This window comes from Mollisia scopiformis, assembly GCF_001500285.1.
Source record: "Mollisia scopiformis unplaced genomic scaffold LY89scaffold_4, whole genome shotgun sequence".
NCBI lineage: Eukaryota > Fungi > Ascomycota > Leotiomycetes > Helotiales > Mollisiaceae > Mollisia > Mollisia scopiformis.
In genome coordinates, this window is record NW_017263584.1 from 297,227 (window position 1) to 310,771 (window position 13,545).

Below are 13,545 nucleotides of genomic sequence, written 5' to 3' on the forward strand. Positions count from 1 at the left end.
AGCTACTTCTACTATATCTACAAAGACACAACCACCTTCTTAGCACTCACACCCTGAGCCAATATATCACAAGCTTTCTGAATATCCTCCAACCCACGCCCCACCACCTCCGCAACCGGCAAATACCGAAACGACCCCTCCTCCAAAGCCCTTTCCAAAAACCCCCCAAAGATCTTCGGCCCAACCGTCTCCTCAAAATCCCTCGCCCCAAAATTCGTCCTAATAGTAACCCCCTTCTTCGCATGCCCCTCCGCCCCCGGCGCAATCGCAGCAACCAATTTCCTCCCCCCCGCTCCATCCAAGATATCACATAACGGACCCAGCGTCTCCGGCTTCGAAATCGCATCGAAAGCCCCTACACACTGTTTTCCCTTTAACGCATCCACTACCTGCTCCACCAGATCTTTGTCTGCTTGGTCGAAAACTTTACTCGCGCCAACGGACCGAACCATCTGATGATTCCGGGCGCTCGCTACGCCGAATACTTCGTACCCGGCCGCGATAGCGAGTTGAACCCCACAACAGCCTACACTACTACTCGCGCCCCAAACGAGCAGCACCTCTCCCCTCCCGCTCCCGCTCCCGCTCTCTTGCTCACGAGGCGGCATCGCGAGCCCCAGGGTGCTGGAGTGAAACAGACATGCCGAGGAAGCGAGCAAGCCTAATGGCAGCACGACGGCGTCTTCGAAGGTCGCGGACTCCGGGATCTTGGCTATGAGAGGGAGTTTCAAGACGACGTATTGCTGGAAGGCGGAGTATTTATATATGCCGGACGGGAGGAGAGGTTTATCGGGACGGGCGTTGCCGAGGACGCGGTCGCCGATTTTGAAAGAAGGGGGGATGGAGGAGCCGAGGGCGATGATTGTGCCTGCGGCGTCGCAGCCGAGGACTGGGAGGGGGGGGGGGGATTAGAGATTGATTGTTTGCTTTGGTAAGGGAAGTAGAGTTGAATTTTTGGGAGCGGGGTGAGGTTTGAAAAGTGTTAGGGAGGGAGGCAGGTGGGAAGGGAGGGAAGCGAGGAGAGGAAGGAAAGAAAGAAAGAAAGGGGCTGGGTACTAGCGGGGTAGTGGGGGATGATGATGCCGAGTTTTTGGCAGATGATGTCGGCGGGGTTGATTGCTACCGCTGCGGTTTTGATTACGATTTCGTTGGGTTCAGGTGCGGTGTAGGGGGCCTCTTTCACGATGAAGACGGGGTCTTGTTTGTTCATGAGCCAGGCGGCGCGGTTTTGAGGGGGCATTTTTGGTTGTGGGGGTTTGAAAGCTGAACTTTTCAGATAATCTTTTGGGCTGTGCGGCTGTTGTTCGTTCGTCTATGGTAGGAATGAAGACTTCTTGACTCGAATCCTTTTTTATAACATACTAAGCCCGGTTTTACGGTCCACTTATCTCCGAGCCATGAAGCAACAAGCTCGGTTATACACTTCGAAGTCCAGTTTATCTCCACGCCGTTTCATTATTGTCGTATTCCTAAAGAGAGCAATATCGTTTCCAAGCCATTGTATGGTTTTATATACGAATCGGGGTTAGTGCGGGAGTGAACTCGGCTATGAATACGATTCGGGGCTAGCAAGGCCACTTTATGAGAACGTCAAGTCTTGAAAAGGTTGAAAGATGGAAGGCAACCTGCTTTTATTTTTCAAAGGCTAAATATCGACCAAGAAACCGCTGTGGCTCTTTGTTTTGTGGAAGCATTTTCAAAGTTTCTTTTCAAGCGTACAAGCCTTGGAAATCTTGGATACGCCGTAGGAGGGCTTCTTGACACATCCAGGTACTTGATGAAGGTAAATCTCCTGAAAAGGCCCCAAACTTTGGGTGTCTCGGTTCGAAGACTTACAAAAACGCTGAATCCAAGAGGACTGGGGTTCTTCCTCAACTTCCCATCTTGACCCTTGGTCTTCATCACGTGCCACTTTATCGATTAGATGATCGCGATTCCGTCCAAATCCTCTCACAGAAGAATTGTTATAAATATATGTATACTGGAGCAGTGACCTCTTAACTCTTAGACATTTGTATTTTTCCCACGTGGTGAAAACATCACGTGAACACAAAGCGGCTCGGAAGTGCCCGGGATTAGGTACGCATCGACATCCCTTAGTAGTCTCTTCACAACACAACGATGTCAACTGTGTGCGCCGTTTCTCCGTTGTCTTCTGTTCTCTCGCGTGGGAGATCAAGCATTCCATCACCATAAACTGGAAAAGGAAAGAGATATGCGCCCCTGGGTCCAAAAATGGGGTACGTGCAGACTCAAAGTTGGGCGCACCAATTACAGAGGTGTAGTCACCGTTTCTGGGGACTCTAGAAGTTCTCTGGGGTTGTATTTGGAGATAAGAGGATGCAGGCACATATGTAATTGATGTTCTGTTCAAGGAGAAGTTGGCCGATACCCGATCGTTGACCGGGATTCTTATCATGATATCAGTTCCATCTTCAAGCCTTTATATTCCTCGAGTTCTTCGACATCGTTTTTCATCGAGCTTTATATTCGCTGCGGTATTTGTTTGCTTGTCCATCACTTCACTGTTTTTGAGATTTAGCTTTGATGCAATATGGCGGACGAAAAGCACGAAAAGAGCTCAATTCATACGCCGCCTGCGGGTGAAAGCGACAATGGGGTGCACTCAGTGATCCAAGTGGGAGATATTATCCATGTCCATGCTACCCCGGAGGAAGAAGCACGAGTGCTCAGAAAGATAGATTTGTTGTATGTTCATCGATATCAATGAGCTGTTGTTTTGGCACTGATAAGGTGGAAGCATACTTCCGTTGATGGGATTTTGCTACATGCTTCAATATACCGACAAAGTCTCTCTAGGATACTCCACTCAACTTGGACTGATGAAAGATCTGGTCGGTTCAAATATTCCACTTCAATGCGCTAGGCTGATTCCAATAGAAACTGGTCGGCACAGAATATAGTTGGACATCTTCAATTTTCTACTTCGGCTACCTAGGATGGAGCTGGCCAAGTTCTTACCTCGCTGTTCGATTCCCTCTTGGCAGATACTTAGCTGTGTCTGTGATGCTGTGGGGATTGGTTCTCATGTGTCATGGTGCTACGAAAAGTTTCACGGGACTGATGATCGCGAGATTCTTTCTTGGGGTGACGGAATCTGCCGTTGCTCCTGGGTTCGCTCTTCTGACTGGCATGTTCTACAAAAGAAAGGAACAGCCTTCTAGGTTTGTCATGCAAACCATCTGTCATCATTTGCATATGCTCACAAGCTCAATAGGATGGCAATCTGGTTCATTGGAAATGGTGTCGCAAATACAGTCTCAGGAGTTATTGCCTACGGTATCGGGAAGGCTCATACCAGTCTTCAACCATGGCGCCTACTTTTCCTAGTTCTTGGCACCGTCACGTTCTGCTGGGGCCTCTTGCTATTGTTCTTACTCCCAGACTCGCCCTCCAAAGCGAGATTCTTGAAGCCCGAAGAGAGGATCATTGCGCTTCATCGGACTCTTGAAAACAAGACTGGAGTCATGGACGAAGATACGTTCAAGATTGAGCAGATGTGGGAGGCATTGAGAGACCCCCAAGCATGGTTTCTTGCTCTGTATCAATTTTGCGTCAACATTCCGAATGGCGGCTTAACTTCGGTATGTTTATTTGCGATGTCAAAAACCGTGGCTCACAATTGCAGTTCAACAGCATCATCGTAAACGGTTTCGGCTTCGCTCCTCTCACCACTCTCCTTGTTCAGATGCCAGGAGGTGGTTTCCAACTCAGTGGCCTCGCATTCATTGCTATCACCACAACCTACGTCAAGAATAGTCGCCTGCCATGCATGATAATCCTCGTCAGTCTCTCGCTCATAGGCGCGATCATGGTATACACGATCAGTGACGAGCATCCCTGGGCTCGACTGGGAGGTATTTGGCTGACAGCTATCTTCGCGGCTGATATTCCCATATCTTTGAGTCTGGTTGCATCGAATTGTGGAGGATTCACGAAGAAGGCTACCGCCAATGCGATGTTCTTCGTGGCCTACTGTGTAGGCAATATCATTGGACCACAGTTCTTCTTTACTCGAGAGGCGCCCAGATACCCAGTGAGTATCCTGCTTCCCATTGTCTGGATCTGCTAACCTTTGCCAGACCGGTATCAAAGCTCTCCTGTGCGGGTTCGCGCTAGGGGTGTTTTTCTTGTTCTGCCTCTGGTTCTATTACATCTACGAGAATCGCCGCCGAGACAAAAAGTATGGTCCAGCGACCCAGATTTCTGAGACTGAGGAATTGGAAGAGGATATCTCGAACAAGACCGATATGCAGCTCATTCATTTCAGGTACTTGAGATGATGCTTCGAGGACAACAGCACGACAGACTTCGACAGAGCTGATCTGCGCAAGACTGGCGAGCAATATCAATTCTGTATTCTTTATCACTGTTATGCATGTACTTTGATTTCTTCTTGGAGGTGCGCTGCTTTGTGGATCAAACCCCACGCTCATATTTGGAAAGGTGGGGCGAGTGTCATATATCCACCCCATCATCCTTCAGTGTCCCAGCACAGGGTACACAGTGCTCCCAGCATGCGCGCATGTCGCTACAAAGTATATACGAAATGCCAAGCGGGTTGGAATATCTTCATCGTCCTCTCAAGTTGCCATTGCGTTCGATTCTTTCATTTTGATATCTTCCCGCAGACCTGTATCCACTACCCGCATCTTCTATCTGTATATTAAGACGCAGACCCGATCAATCCAACCAGGTCAGCACAACAACTTCCTGATTAGGGAAGGGCAGGGACTCGTATCAAAATCCCCCAAAGATGTGACCGAGGGAGGGGCCGACTAGTTTCGACTTGTGTGTGTGAGATCTCCAGTTAGGTTTAGTGTATTTCGAACCACGCTAGAGGCACAGTGCTGAGAAATCTATATAAATCAGGGTGTCCTCTGGAGCCATCTTGCCGAGCCGAATTTTCTGTTTTTCGTTTTCTCCCCAACACAAATCTGATATCCCTCTCCGACGGCGATATCGCGCACCCACTCCCACTTTTTTGTCCTGATTTCAACGTTCGAGATCATCCACAATCATCTTATATAGATTATCATGGCTCCCCAAACAGGTCGCCTTGCTGCCTTCACTCGCCCATGCGGCCTGATCTGGTTCTCCATTACCCGTACGTTCCTGTCACTCATCGCTGCCACAACTCTAATAATGCTCCCTCCCCTCCAGTGCACTGGCAAGCTTTCGTAGCAGCATTTCACCGAGACGGTCTCGCAGCATTCCTGCACCTCCGACAGGTTCGAGATGTCGCTTCCGCAAAGTTGCTCAGCGTGACCTGTAAGCGCTCCGCCATATCTTCCCCAACGTTCTACAAGCTGACCATTGTGCGTAGCTAGCGGTTTCATCGCATTTGAGGACACGACCATCGTTCCCTCGCTTGTGGAAGCCGCTACTGGCGTCGTCCTCGAGCTGGGTCCCGGGCCAGGCAACCAGATCCATCGTTTCAATTATTCTGTCGTCAAGCAGGTCTATGGGATTGAACCCAATGCTAACTTCAAAGCCGACATTGATGCCAAGTTGGAGAAGCATGGCCGGCAGGATAAGTATAAGCTTGTTGTTGCTGGCATTGAAGATAGCGATGTTCTGCGAAGGGAGGGGATCACGGAAGGCAGTTTGGACACCATCTTGTGCATCCAAGTCCTGTGCGCGGTGAAGGATCCCAAGACCGTGATGAAGGAGGTGTGGAAATTGCTGAAACCAGGTGGTAAATTCATATTCTGGGAGCACGGATGGAGTCGAAACCATTTGACGATTGTGGAGCAAGGTATGTCTTTCTTTCATCAGCGAATGTCCCTAGTGAAGGGGTGCAGATGGGCTAACGTGACGAAAGCGGTATTGGATCCGGCCTGGTCCACGTTCATCGGGTGTCACATGACTAGGAATGTATTGGGGGATATTCTAAATGGTGGCGAGTGGGAGAATCCCGATGAGATTGAGGAGCCTGAGGATGCGTTTAGTTGTTTGCCTAGAATTCAGGGTGTTCTTGTCAAGAAGGCTTAGTTAGGCCTTGATTGGAGCAAGTCGCTTCATTCCGTGGATGCAATGTCGAGCTGGGAATGAAATGCGTTATGATTCGTTTCGATGGATGTCTGGAGAACGATAAATGAGAATGATGATAGAGAATAGAAACTTATACAAGAGGGGCACATACACGATATTAGAAGCGACATTCGACGGTCATTAGTACACAAATTTTGCTGTTTTGCATTGCGAATGGAGAAAGTACCCCTTCAATACCACTCTCCAAGTTCAGCGCCATTCTAGAAATGGTTTGGATGAATTGCAGCATGTCATGCTAGATCCTAGGCTACATTCAATCTGGATAAAGTTTTTCCGGGGAAGTGCGGGGATCTCCACGGGGAGGATCTCTTGTCCTGGAAAGCTTCGGGGTATTGAATACCGAGCCTCATTGATTAAAACTTGTCTTTTCCAGTCCATAGTGATACTTTGGAGAGAACTGGGTGCCATCTGTGGAGCCGGTTGGTGGATGTTCGTCCTTGCTCGTGTTTGAGAGCGAGGATGATGGTGCGAAAAATGCATTGGTGTTGGACATATATGATGAGTAGTTCCCATCTATTCTTCAGCACTACTAAAGTATAGTTCGGGAGGTACCATGATGTTTATCATTTCAAAGTTGTCTAATTCATTTTCGATCCTGCTTGTTCTGTTTTTGGTTTTCACTCCCCTTGTTTTGGCAGACTCACGACCTCGTCCCCACGTCGAGCAACCCACCAAGTCTTCAAGAGACAACCCTCGAGCAACATGCATCGCCAGACCCCAGCCTAACAGCACGGACGACACCCCAGTCATTCTCGATGCATTCAAACAATGTGGACAAGGAGGAAACATCATCTTCCCAAACAAAACTTACCACATCAACACCGTCATGAACACAATCGGCCTGAAAGATTGCCAGATCGATTTATACGGGACCATGCTAGTAAGACTTACTCAAAACCTCCATCCTGCTGTAACTAACCCACCTATCTAGTGGGGTACAAACATCACCTACTGGCTCGCCAACTCCCTCCCCTTAGGCTATCAGAACCAATCCTCCGCCTGGTTTCTCGGCGGCACCAACCTCACCTTCCGCGGCCACGGCCACGGCACCCTCGACGGCAACGGGCAAACCTGGTACGATTTCGTAAACGGCGTATCCAACTACCCAGGCCGACCGCACGCGCTCACGATATGGAACACCACCGACTCCGTGTTGTCAGGGTTGAGATTCGTACAGAGCCAGATGTGGTGAGAGCTCTCTTCTTCCTCAGATGTATGGGGATGCTAAGGGGAAATAGGACAATGACTATCATCCATTCTCAGCACGTGCTCCTAGAAGATATCTACGTAAACAGCACCTCCCACACCCACTCCCCAGCCCGCAACACCGACGGCGCAGACACGATGTTCAGCTCCCACATCACCTTTTCGCGCTGGACGGTCGCCAACGGCGATGATAGTATTTCCCTCAAAGCTAACAGCACTGATATTTCCATCAAAGACTCTGTGTTTTATAAAGGACTCGGCGTGGCGATTGGGAGTATAGGGCAGTATAAAGATGTTTTCGAATTAATAGAGAATGTGTACGTGGGTAATGTGACGTGTGTCGATACCGCATACGCGGCGTACGTGAAGACGTGGACTGGGGAGCAGGCTGGGTATCCGCCTAATGGAGGGGGTGGGGGGTTGGGGTGTAAGTCCTGCTTTCCTTCTCCTTCTCGTTTTCAGAAGTATATACTAACTGAAATAGATGCGCGGAATGTAACTTTTACGAATTTCCACATGCGGAATTCGACGAAGAAAGGAGTGTTCTATATCACGCAATGCACGACGTTCTCTGGTGTAGCGGGGGATTGTAATAGCTCGTTGTTTAATGTTAGGGATGTACGGTTCGAGAATGCTACGGGGTTGGTGGGGACGGATTATGTGGCTGATTTGCAGTGTAGTGCTGCAAGCCCTGGTGAGGGAATTGAGATCAAAGGGGTGGATTTGAGAGATGAGGATGATGAGGTGGTGGGCATGTATGAGTGTGAGAATGTGGTGGATACGGTGGGGTTTAGTTGCTGAGTGAGAGAGTTCGGAAGAAGAGATTTGGGAGTATAGCAGGAGTTTGATGTTGCTTGCGACTCAGAGCGATACGGCTCGGACGGAGCTGTTCGATCGAAGCCGAACTGATCGAAACTATCCTACGAGAATGCACTGAAAGCCCTCGACGCTGAAGCTGGTATGAAAGCCAGCGAGAAAAGGGGAGGCGACTAAGTCACGTGAGTCCATATATCTCGGGTTTCGAAAGAGGAGCGTCAGTGAAGGAAATCGTCTTTACAGGCGCGAGTAGGATGCTCAAGACCATCCCAGGCCTAGGATGTCTCTTGGTCCCTATTTTCACGTTCCATGAAACAATTTCCAGGCATTGTTCAGAGTTTCGGTATCGTTTAACATTGATAATCGACGGTCAGAAATCACTCCGCGTAGGCGAAATGTCTCCGGCACTACAGGACTTCCTCTATAAAAAATGAAAAACAGTTTTTCCATTAATCTACTGTGTATACCCAATGCCATCTTATATTCGGAGCCCCATTGCGTCTCTTTGCGACTTTAATTGGTTTCCGCTACATCTCAGTTCTTGGCACAATGTCTCGACTTGCACTTCATATCAAAGCAATTTTCTTTCGTGCACTACAGTCAATATTTACTTTCTACGATCTTTACCTTTCACAGCCCATTCCTCAACGAGCATCTTTCACTCGTAGAATCAATTCAACCATCAGCTCCAACCCAGGCTCCTTTGACCTCCTCTTCTTCACCCCTCCATCTTACACTCTCCCCTCAACCACCAAAGCAAGTCCACCCATCTTTTCCACGTCTTCAACCAAGAAACACCCTCTCCTAATCAACTTCCACGGCGGCGGCTTCACAATCGGACACGCCCGCGACGACCCCCGCTTCGCAACCTCCATCACAACCCAAACTTCCGCCGTGGTAGTGAGCGTCAACTACCGCTTCGCACCCTCCTATCCCTTCCCTACCGCCATCGAAGACGGCGTCTCCGCCATCCTCTGGCTCTGGAGACACGCTGACGAATACAATCTCGACATCTCGCGCACAGCTCTTTCTGGGTTCAGCGGGGGTGGGAATCTAGCTTATGCCGTTGCTATACGGCTGCAACAAGAACTGGAACAATTGAGAAAAGAAGGAAAACTAGTGGGTGAGGGCAAGATTGTGAGTCTAGTAATATTCTATGGGAGTGTAGATTGGACGCAAACCCGGCAAGAAAGAGATGCCTCGAACCCGAACTTAATCCCTACCATTCCCCCTTCTCTATTCAAAGTCTTCGACGAAGCGTATCTGTACCCGATGCCAGCTGATATGAGGGATCCATTGCTGAGTCCTGGATTGGCGAGTGATGAGGTGTTGAGGAATGCGTTTCCGGAGAGGTTGATGATGGTTAATTGTGGCGGTGATCAGTTGTTAGCGGAGAGTGAGAAGTTCAGGGAGAGGTTGGTGGGGTTGGGGAAGAGGGTTGATGGAGGTGTGGTTGAGGGGGTGGGACATGCGTGGGATAAGAAGGCGACGTTTGGAAGGGGGGATGTGAAGAGAGATGAAGCGTATGCGGGGGCTGTGAAACATTTGAATGAGGTTTGGGCTTGAATTGGTGTGCTATGCAATTCATGTCGGGGTTGAAATGCTGGAGAAGGTATGAGCGATACTAACTTCAATTATAATTCTTGCATCTCCTGAGATATCGAAACATCATCTTGCCTTGGCATCTTGCCGAAATATACCATCTACCCTATTGTGATACAGCTCCGAGTAAGTCGTTGGCTCGTACTTCTTATCCTTTCCCTCACCAAAATAGCCCTCTAGAGGTTCCAAAACCTTATCAGACTTGGGAACCACGAAATATGGAATGGAGTATCTAGGCTTCGTCATCCGCACATTCTCATCGCCCATGTAGTTGTCATCGACTGGAGGAAGATGAACGCGGTGGAGTGTTGAAATCAGATAATCTTCATGGCATCAGCACGTAGTCATGGATTGGACACTGGAAGATGCAAGAAGACATACCATTACTCCACCTACTCAAAATATCCCCGATATTCATGAGCAGCGCTCCTTTCACTGCCTGCACGCTCTTCCACCCTTCCCCACTAACCTTAACTTCTAGCCCCGCATTCTCGTCCTGCCACAACAGTGTGAAAGAATCAAAATCGGTATGTGCCCCAAGCCTGTCTAATTCTCCACTTCTTACTTTACTCTCACTTATCGATGGATAATGACGAAAGCTCAACTCATTTTCTAGGTTCGAATGGAAATCCAGAAGGTACTCTTCGTCGTTGAGCAGACCTAGAGACAAGGCGCGGAGAATGGGGACGGACGTGCTCCAGCACTGGTCATAAAAGGTAGCGACGAAATCTCGATAGCCTGGGAGAATGGATTCTGGGAACCAAATATTGGGTTGCGCGGCATTGGAGTCGTGCCCATGCCATAGCTTTCCTAATCTATTTGTTAGCCACGTTTCGGCTTCCCTTGACAAATTTTGACGTACAGTAAAATCCATAACACCTTCCTTTTTCTCCCCTTCCAGTGGAGGTATCATCTCATGACCAACTTTCGACCAACCTCTGAACAGCTTTGAGTCTGGAGGATGGGCTGCATAGCTCTTCTCTTCATCGGACAGCGAATAAAACTTCTTACTCCAAGAGAATGCTTCATCGAGGAGAGCCTGAGAGATACCGTAGTTGGTGATGTAGACGAATCCCGTAGAATGACATGCTTGAACGAGCTCTTTTGCTGTTTTGAGGCGGGATTCTGGAGTTGAGGATGAGGAGAGGAAGGGCGAGAGGTCGATTATTGGGAGACTGGTCGTGGTGGACGTCATGGTGAGTTTTGAAGGGTTTGAGGCTTATATATCTAGGTGAAAATGTCACCAGGTTATCTACTTAGGAATTAAAGAGGCAGAGATAAGGTTTGATTGGCATACATTAGCCCGCCACCCCTTAGGTCATAACACCTGATTCTCTGTGACCGCTATATAGATTGATTGGGCTGTATCAGATGGTATCCAAGACACACTCTAATATTCCTCGTGTGTATATTGATGTTAGCAATCCAGCGAATCAAAGCGCAAATCAATTTATCTGGTGGTCTTGATGAGATTGTCCGCTGTGCTGACCAACAAATTTTGCAGTTATTGATCTGACTTCCGAAAATCAACTCAAAACCAACATTATGAGTTTTGAGAGTGTTGGTGAAGTCAGATGAGTGAAGTGCGGGGTCCATGGGCCATAGTGGGGGCTTAGTAAGCCGGAGCTTCTGCTGCTTCGAAAGGAATTGTGGCCAGCATGGTGCCAATTTTGTCATTGTTGGGCTGCAAGTGGGCCAAACTACTTCTCTAAGATATTTGCGAATGGATTACTTTGATGTCATGGAAGGAGAAGTCGGTGAATCTGATAAGAACGGGTCTCGCGATACCTTTCCAGTCATTTCAGTCGATTCTATCAACGAAAGTTACATGAGAACAAGACACTATCTGATACAATGACACAGAATGCCTCACACATACATGAAAAAATACATCGCTTCATGTAACTCCAAAACCTCAACCACCAAGGAACCCTCTCTGCGCATTCCTCCCAAACTCCCCACTAACAGCATCCAACTTGACTGCAACAAGCAAACATTCCACTCCCCGATGCCCATTTCTCGAGTTTTGTATCCTCAACCTCCATTGCCCCGTCTTGATCACCCAAGATTGCCTTTCATCTCCGCCTCCAACAGCTACACCACCATCAAGTCCTCTCCTCCTCTTCCTGGACGGCTCACCAAATGATTCATCGACTCCTATCACCGAGCTGGCATTACTACCTCCACTGTCTCCATCCCCTCTTTCAGGAAGATTTCCATGACCTCTCCACTCTTTGCCATCTAACCTCACATAAGCCTCTTCACCCACCACACATCTCACCCAGTCCTCGCTAATAGGTGTATTCCCCGGACTAGGAGGCTGAGAACTCGCTCCTCCCTTCTTCATCAGTAATCCTAATGGCAGAATGTTAGGTAGATTGAGCTTCGTAGCAATGACATCGAATAATTTGGATATCCTCGCTTTGCCGTCTCCGAAGAACTCGCAGCGCATGGATGACAAATGGAGACGTGTGCACTCGTCTCCAATTTCAAGGACCAGTTCGTAGGATTGTTCGTCGACGAATGGTCGCGCGTAGTTTACGTACGCGAGGGAGAAATGTGAAGCGTTGTATACAGGAGTAGCTGGTCCCGGATCCGGAGGTGGGGAAGTGGAGTCGGAATCTGATGGGAAAGTGACTACTGAGATGCCGGATTGGCGGACATCTTCAAGCCTGAGAGCAATTTCTGACCGTTTTCGAGCAAGATTGAAAGTTATAGAATGGCGGATAAGTTTCTGTTCTAGGCCCTTGAGATGGAAATAGCGACAATCGCGAAGAAGTTCTGCGCGGTGGTCTTCGGATTTGATGTGTAGGGGATAGCCACGTAGGAGGTGGAGGAGCTCAGCAAATGTGTCGGCTGAGCGATTAGGTACTGATGGAGGCATGATTGAGGGTGGGCGGAGGAGTCCTTCTCTGCTCAGGCCCGGGAAGACTTCGGTGGGTGTGCTGAAGAAGACAGCGAAGCCCAAGGAGAAATAGTTGGGCGAGTTTCCTGGGTCTGAAAATAGTTCTCTGGGGATTTGGAAATCTCGATGGCCGATTGAGATGAAGATACTTTCTTCGTAGAGTTGGAATATTAATCTTGGTACTATTTCATTGACTTCATTAATAATTGATCAATGAAGGGTAAGACAGGATACTTACAGCTATAGAATTGTGCATCAGCAAATAGCTTGACGAAATGGCTTCCATCTCTCGGTGCAACATGATATCCCTGTAAATGTAGCGAAATATCCTTGAATGTCACCGGATCTCGATCGATATATAACGTGCGTATTGAGTTCGAGTCGTCTCCATTTTCCTCCGCTTGTTTCAATTGGCATTGAAAAAATTGTGAAAAATATGAAGGTGCTCTAGGATTCTCAGCTTTTTGTTCCTTTTTCTCATTTCCAGCCGCCGCACATCCAGCGCCCGCACATCCAGCGCCCGCACATCCAGCGCCAAAGCTCTTAGGCTTTCTGAAATGCGAAATGAAAGGAGGGAGATACATACCATCAGAACTTATACTAGCTCCACTTAATCGAAACAGTTCACTTCCAATCTGAATGGGAAAGACTCTCTCATGGGGTAAGATATTCGGAATATCCGTGTTCATTTTCCTCGCACTAGTTGTAATAGGATCTCTCAATATCCCAGGAAGATCCGCTGTGATGGTGTTACTTTGACTGTCTTCCCTCGAATGACTAGCCAGGGTTTGATTTCCTCCAGCTTTCGAGGGCCCAGACCCACTCATCCCGTTGATTGCGGCCATCGCCACGGAACGGCCCTCAATGTTGGTGTAGATCTTATTCGAGGTTGCTTATCCAGGTCTCAGATTGCGAATTCTGGAATCCGGGGAAAGGGTTGC

At 48.5% G+C, this 13,545-nt stretch overlaps 7 protein-coding genes across 7 annotated transcripts; 4 read left to right on the plus strand and 3 right to left on the minus strand.

Moving 5' to 3' along the window:
• Positions 1 to 17: 17 nt before the first annotated feature.
• Positions 18 to 1,342, minus strand: LY89DRAFT_704505 (oxidoreductase; the record flags this gene model as incomplete). Its single annotated transcript, XM_018217386.1, has 2 exons — positions 1,057 to 1,342; positions 18 to 889 (listed from the first exon to the last, which is right to left on the minus strand). The coding sequence occupies exons 1-2, from the start codon at positions 1,238 to 1,240 to the stop codon at positions 18 to 20; spliced, it is 1,056 nt and encodes a 351-aa protein (XP_018075984.1). The 5' UTR covers positions 1,241 to 1,342.
• Positions 1,343 to 2,554: 1,212 nt separating this feature from the next.
• Positions 2,555 to 4,304, plus strand: LY89DRAFT_576680 (MFS general substrate transporter; the record flags this gene model as incomplete). Its single annotated transcript, XM_018208850.1, has 6 exons — positions 2,555 to 2,709; positions 2,762 to 2,855; positions 2,902 to 3,185; positions 3,239 to 3,605; positions 3,650 to 4,057; positions 4,104 to 4,304. 6 exons carry the CDS (start codon positions 2,555 to 2,557, stop codon positions 4,302 to 4,304), a joined length of 1,509 nt encoding a protein of 502 aa, XP_018075985.1.
• A 754-nt stretch (positions 4,305 to 5,058) lies between these two features.
• On the plus strand, positions 5,059 to 6,015 carry LY89DRAFT_694180 (S-adenosyl-L-methionine-dependent methyltransferase; the record flags this gene model as incomplete). The annotated part of the gene is made up of 3 exons (XM_018216684.1): positions 5,059 to 5,128; positions 5,348 to 5,779; positions 5,846 to 6,015. 3 exons carry the CDS (start codon positions 5,059 to 5,061, stop codon positions 6,013 to 6,015), a joined length of 672 nt encoding a protein of 223 aa, XP_018075986.1.
• A 292-nt stretch (positions 6,016 to 6,307) lies between these two features.
• LY89DRAFT_704508 (glycoside hydrolase family 28 protein) lies at positions 6,308 to 8,311 on the plus strand (the record flags this gene model as incomplete). Its single annotated transcript, XM_018217387.1, has 5 exons — positions 6,308 to 6,494; positions 6,762 to 6,955; positions 7,007 to 7,263; positions 7,314 to 7,708; positions 7,766 to 8,311. 5 exons carry the CDS (start codon positions 6,308 to 6,310, stop codon positions 8,080 to 8,082), a joined length of 1,350 nt encoding a protein of 449 aa, XP_018075987.1. The 3' UTR covers positions 8,083 to 8,311.
• Positions 8,312 to 8,640: 329 nt separating this feature from the next.
• Positions 8,641 to 9,663, plus strand: LY89DRAFT_576706 (alpha/beta-hydrolase; the record flags this gene model as incomplete). Its single annotated transcript, XM_018208851.1, has 1 exon — positions 8,641 to 9,663. A coding segment is annotated over one exon (1,023 nt), but the record flags the coding sequence as incomplete, so codon positions are not given.
• Positions 9,664 to 9,765: 102 nt separating this feature from the next.
• On the minus strand, positions 9,766 to 10,894 carry LY89DRAFT_729146 (oxidoreductase-like protein; the record flags this gene model as incomplete). The annotated part of the gene is made up of 3 exons (XM_018219348.1): positions 9,766 to 10,022; positions 10,081 to 10,504; positions 10,562 to 10,894. 3 exons carry the CDS (start codon positions 10,892 to 10,894, stop codon positions 9,766 to 9,768), a joined length of 1,014 nt encoding a protein of 337 aa, XP_018075989.1.
• Positions 10,895 to 11,614: 720 nt separating this feature from the next.
• LY89DRAFT_694184 (uncharacterized protein) lies at positions 11,615 to 13,293 on the minus strand (the record flags this gene model as incomplete). Its single annotated transcript, XM_018216685.1, has 3 exons — positions 11,615 to 12,786; positions 12,843 to 13,049; positions 13,191 to 13,293. 3 exons carry the CDS (start codon positions 13,291 to 13,293, stop codon positions 11,615 to 11,617), a joined length of 1,482 nt encoding a protein of 493 aa, XP_018075990.1.
• Positions 13,294 to 13,545: the final 252 nt, after the last annotated feature.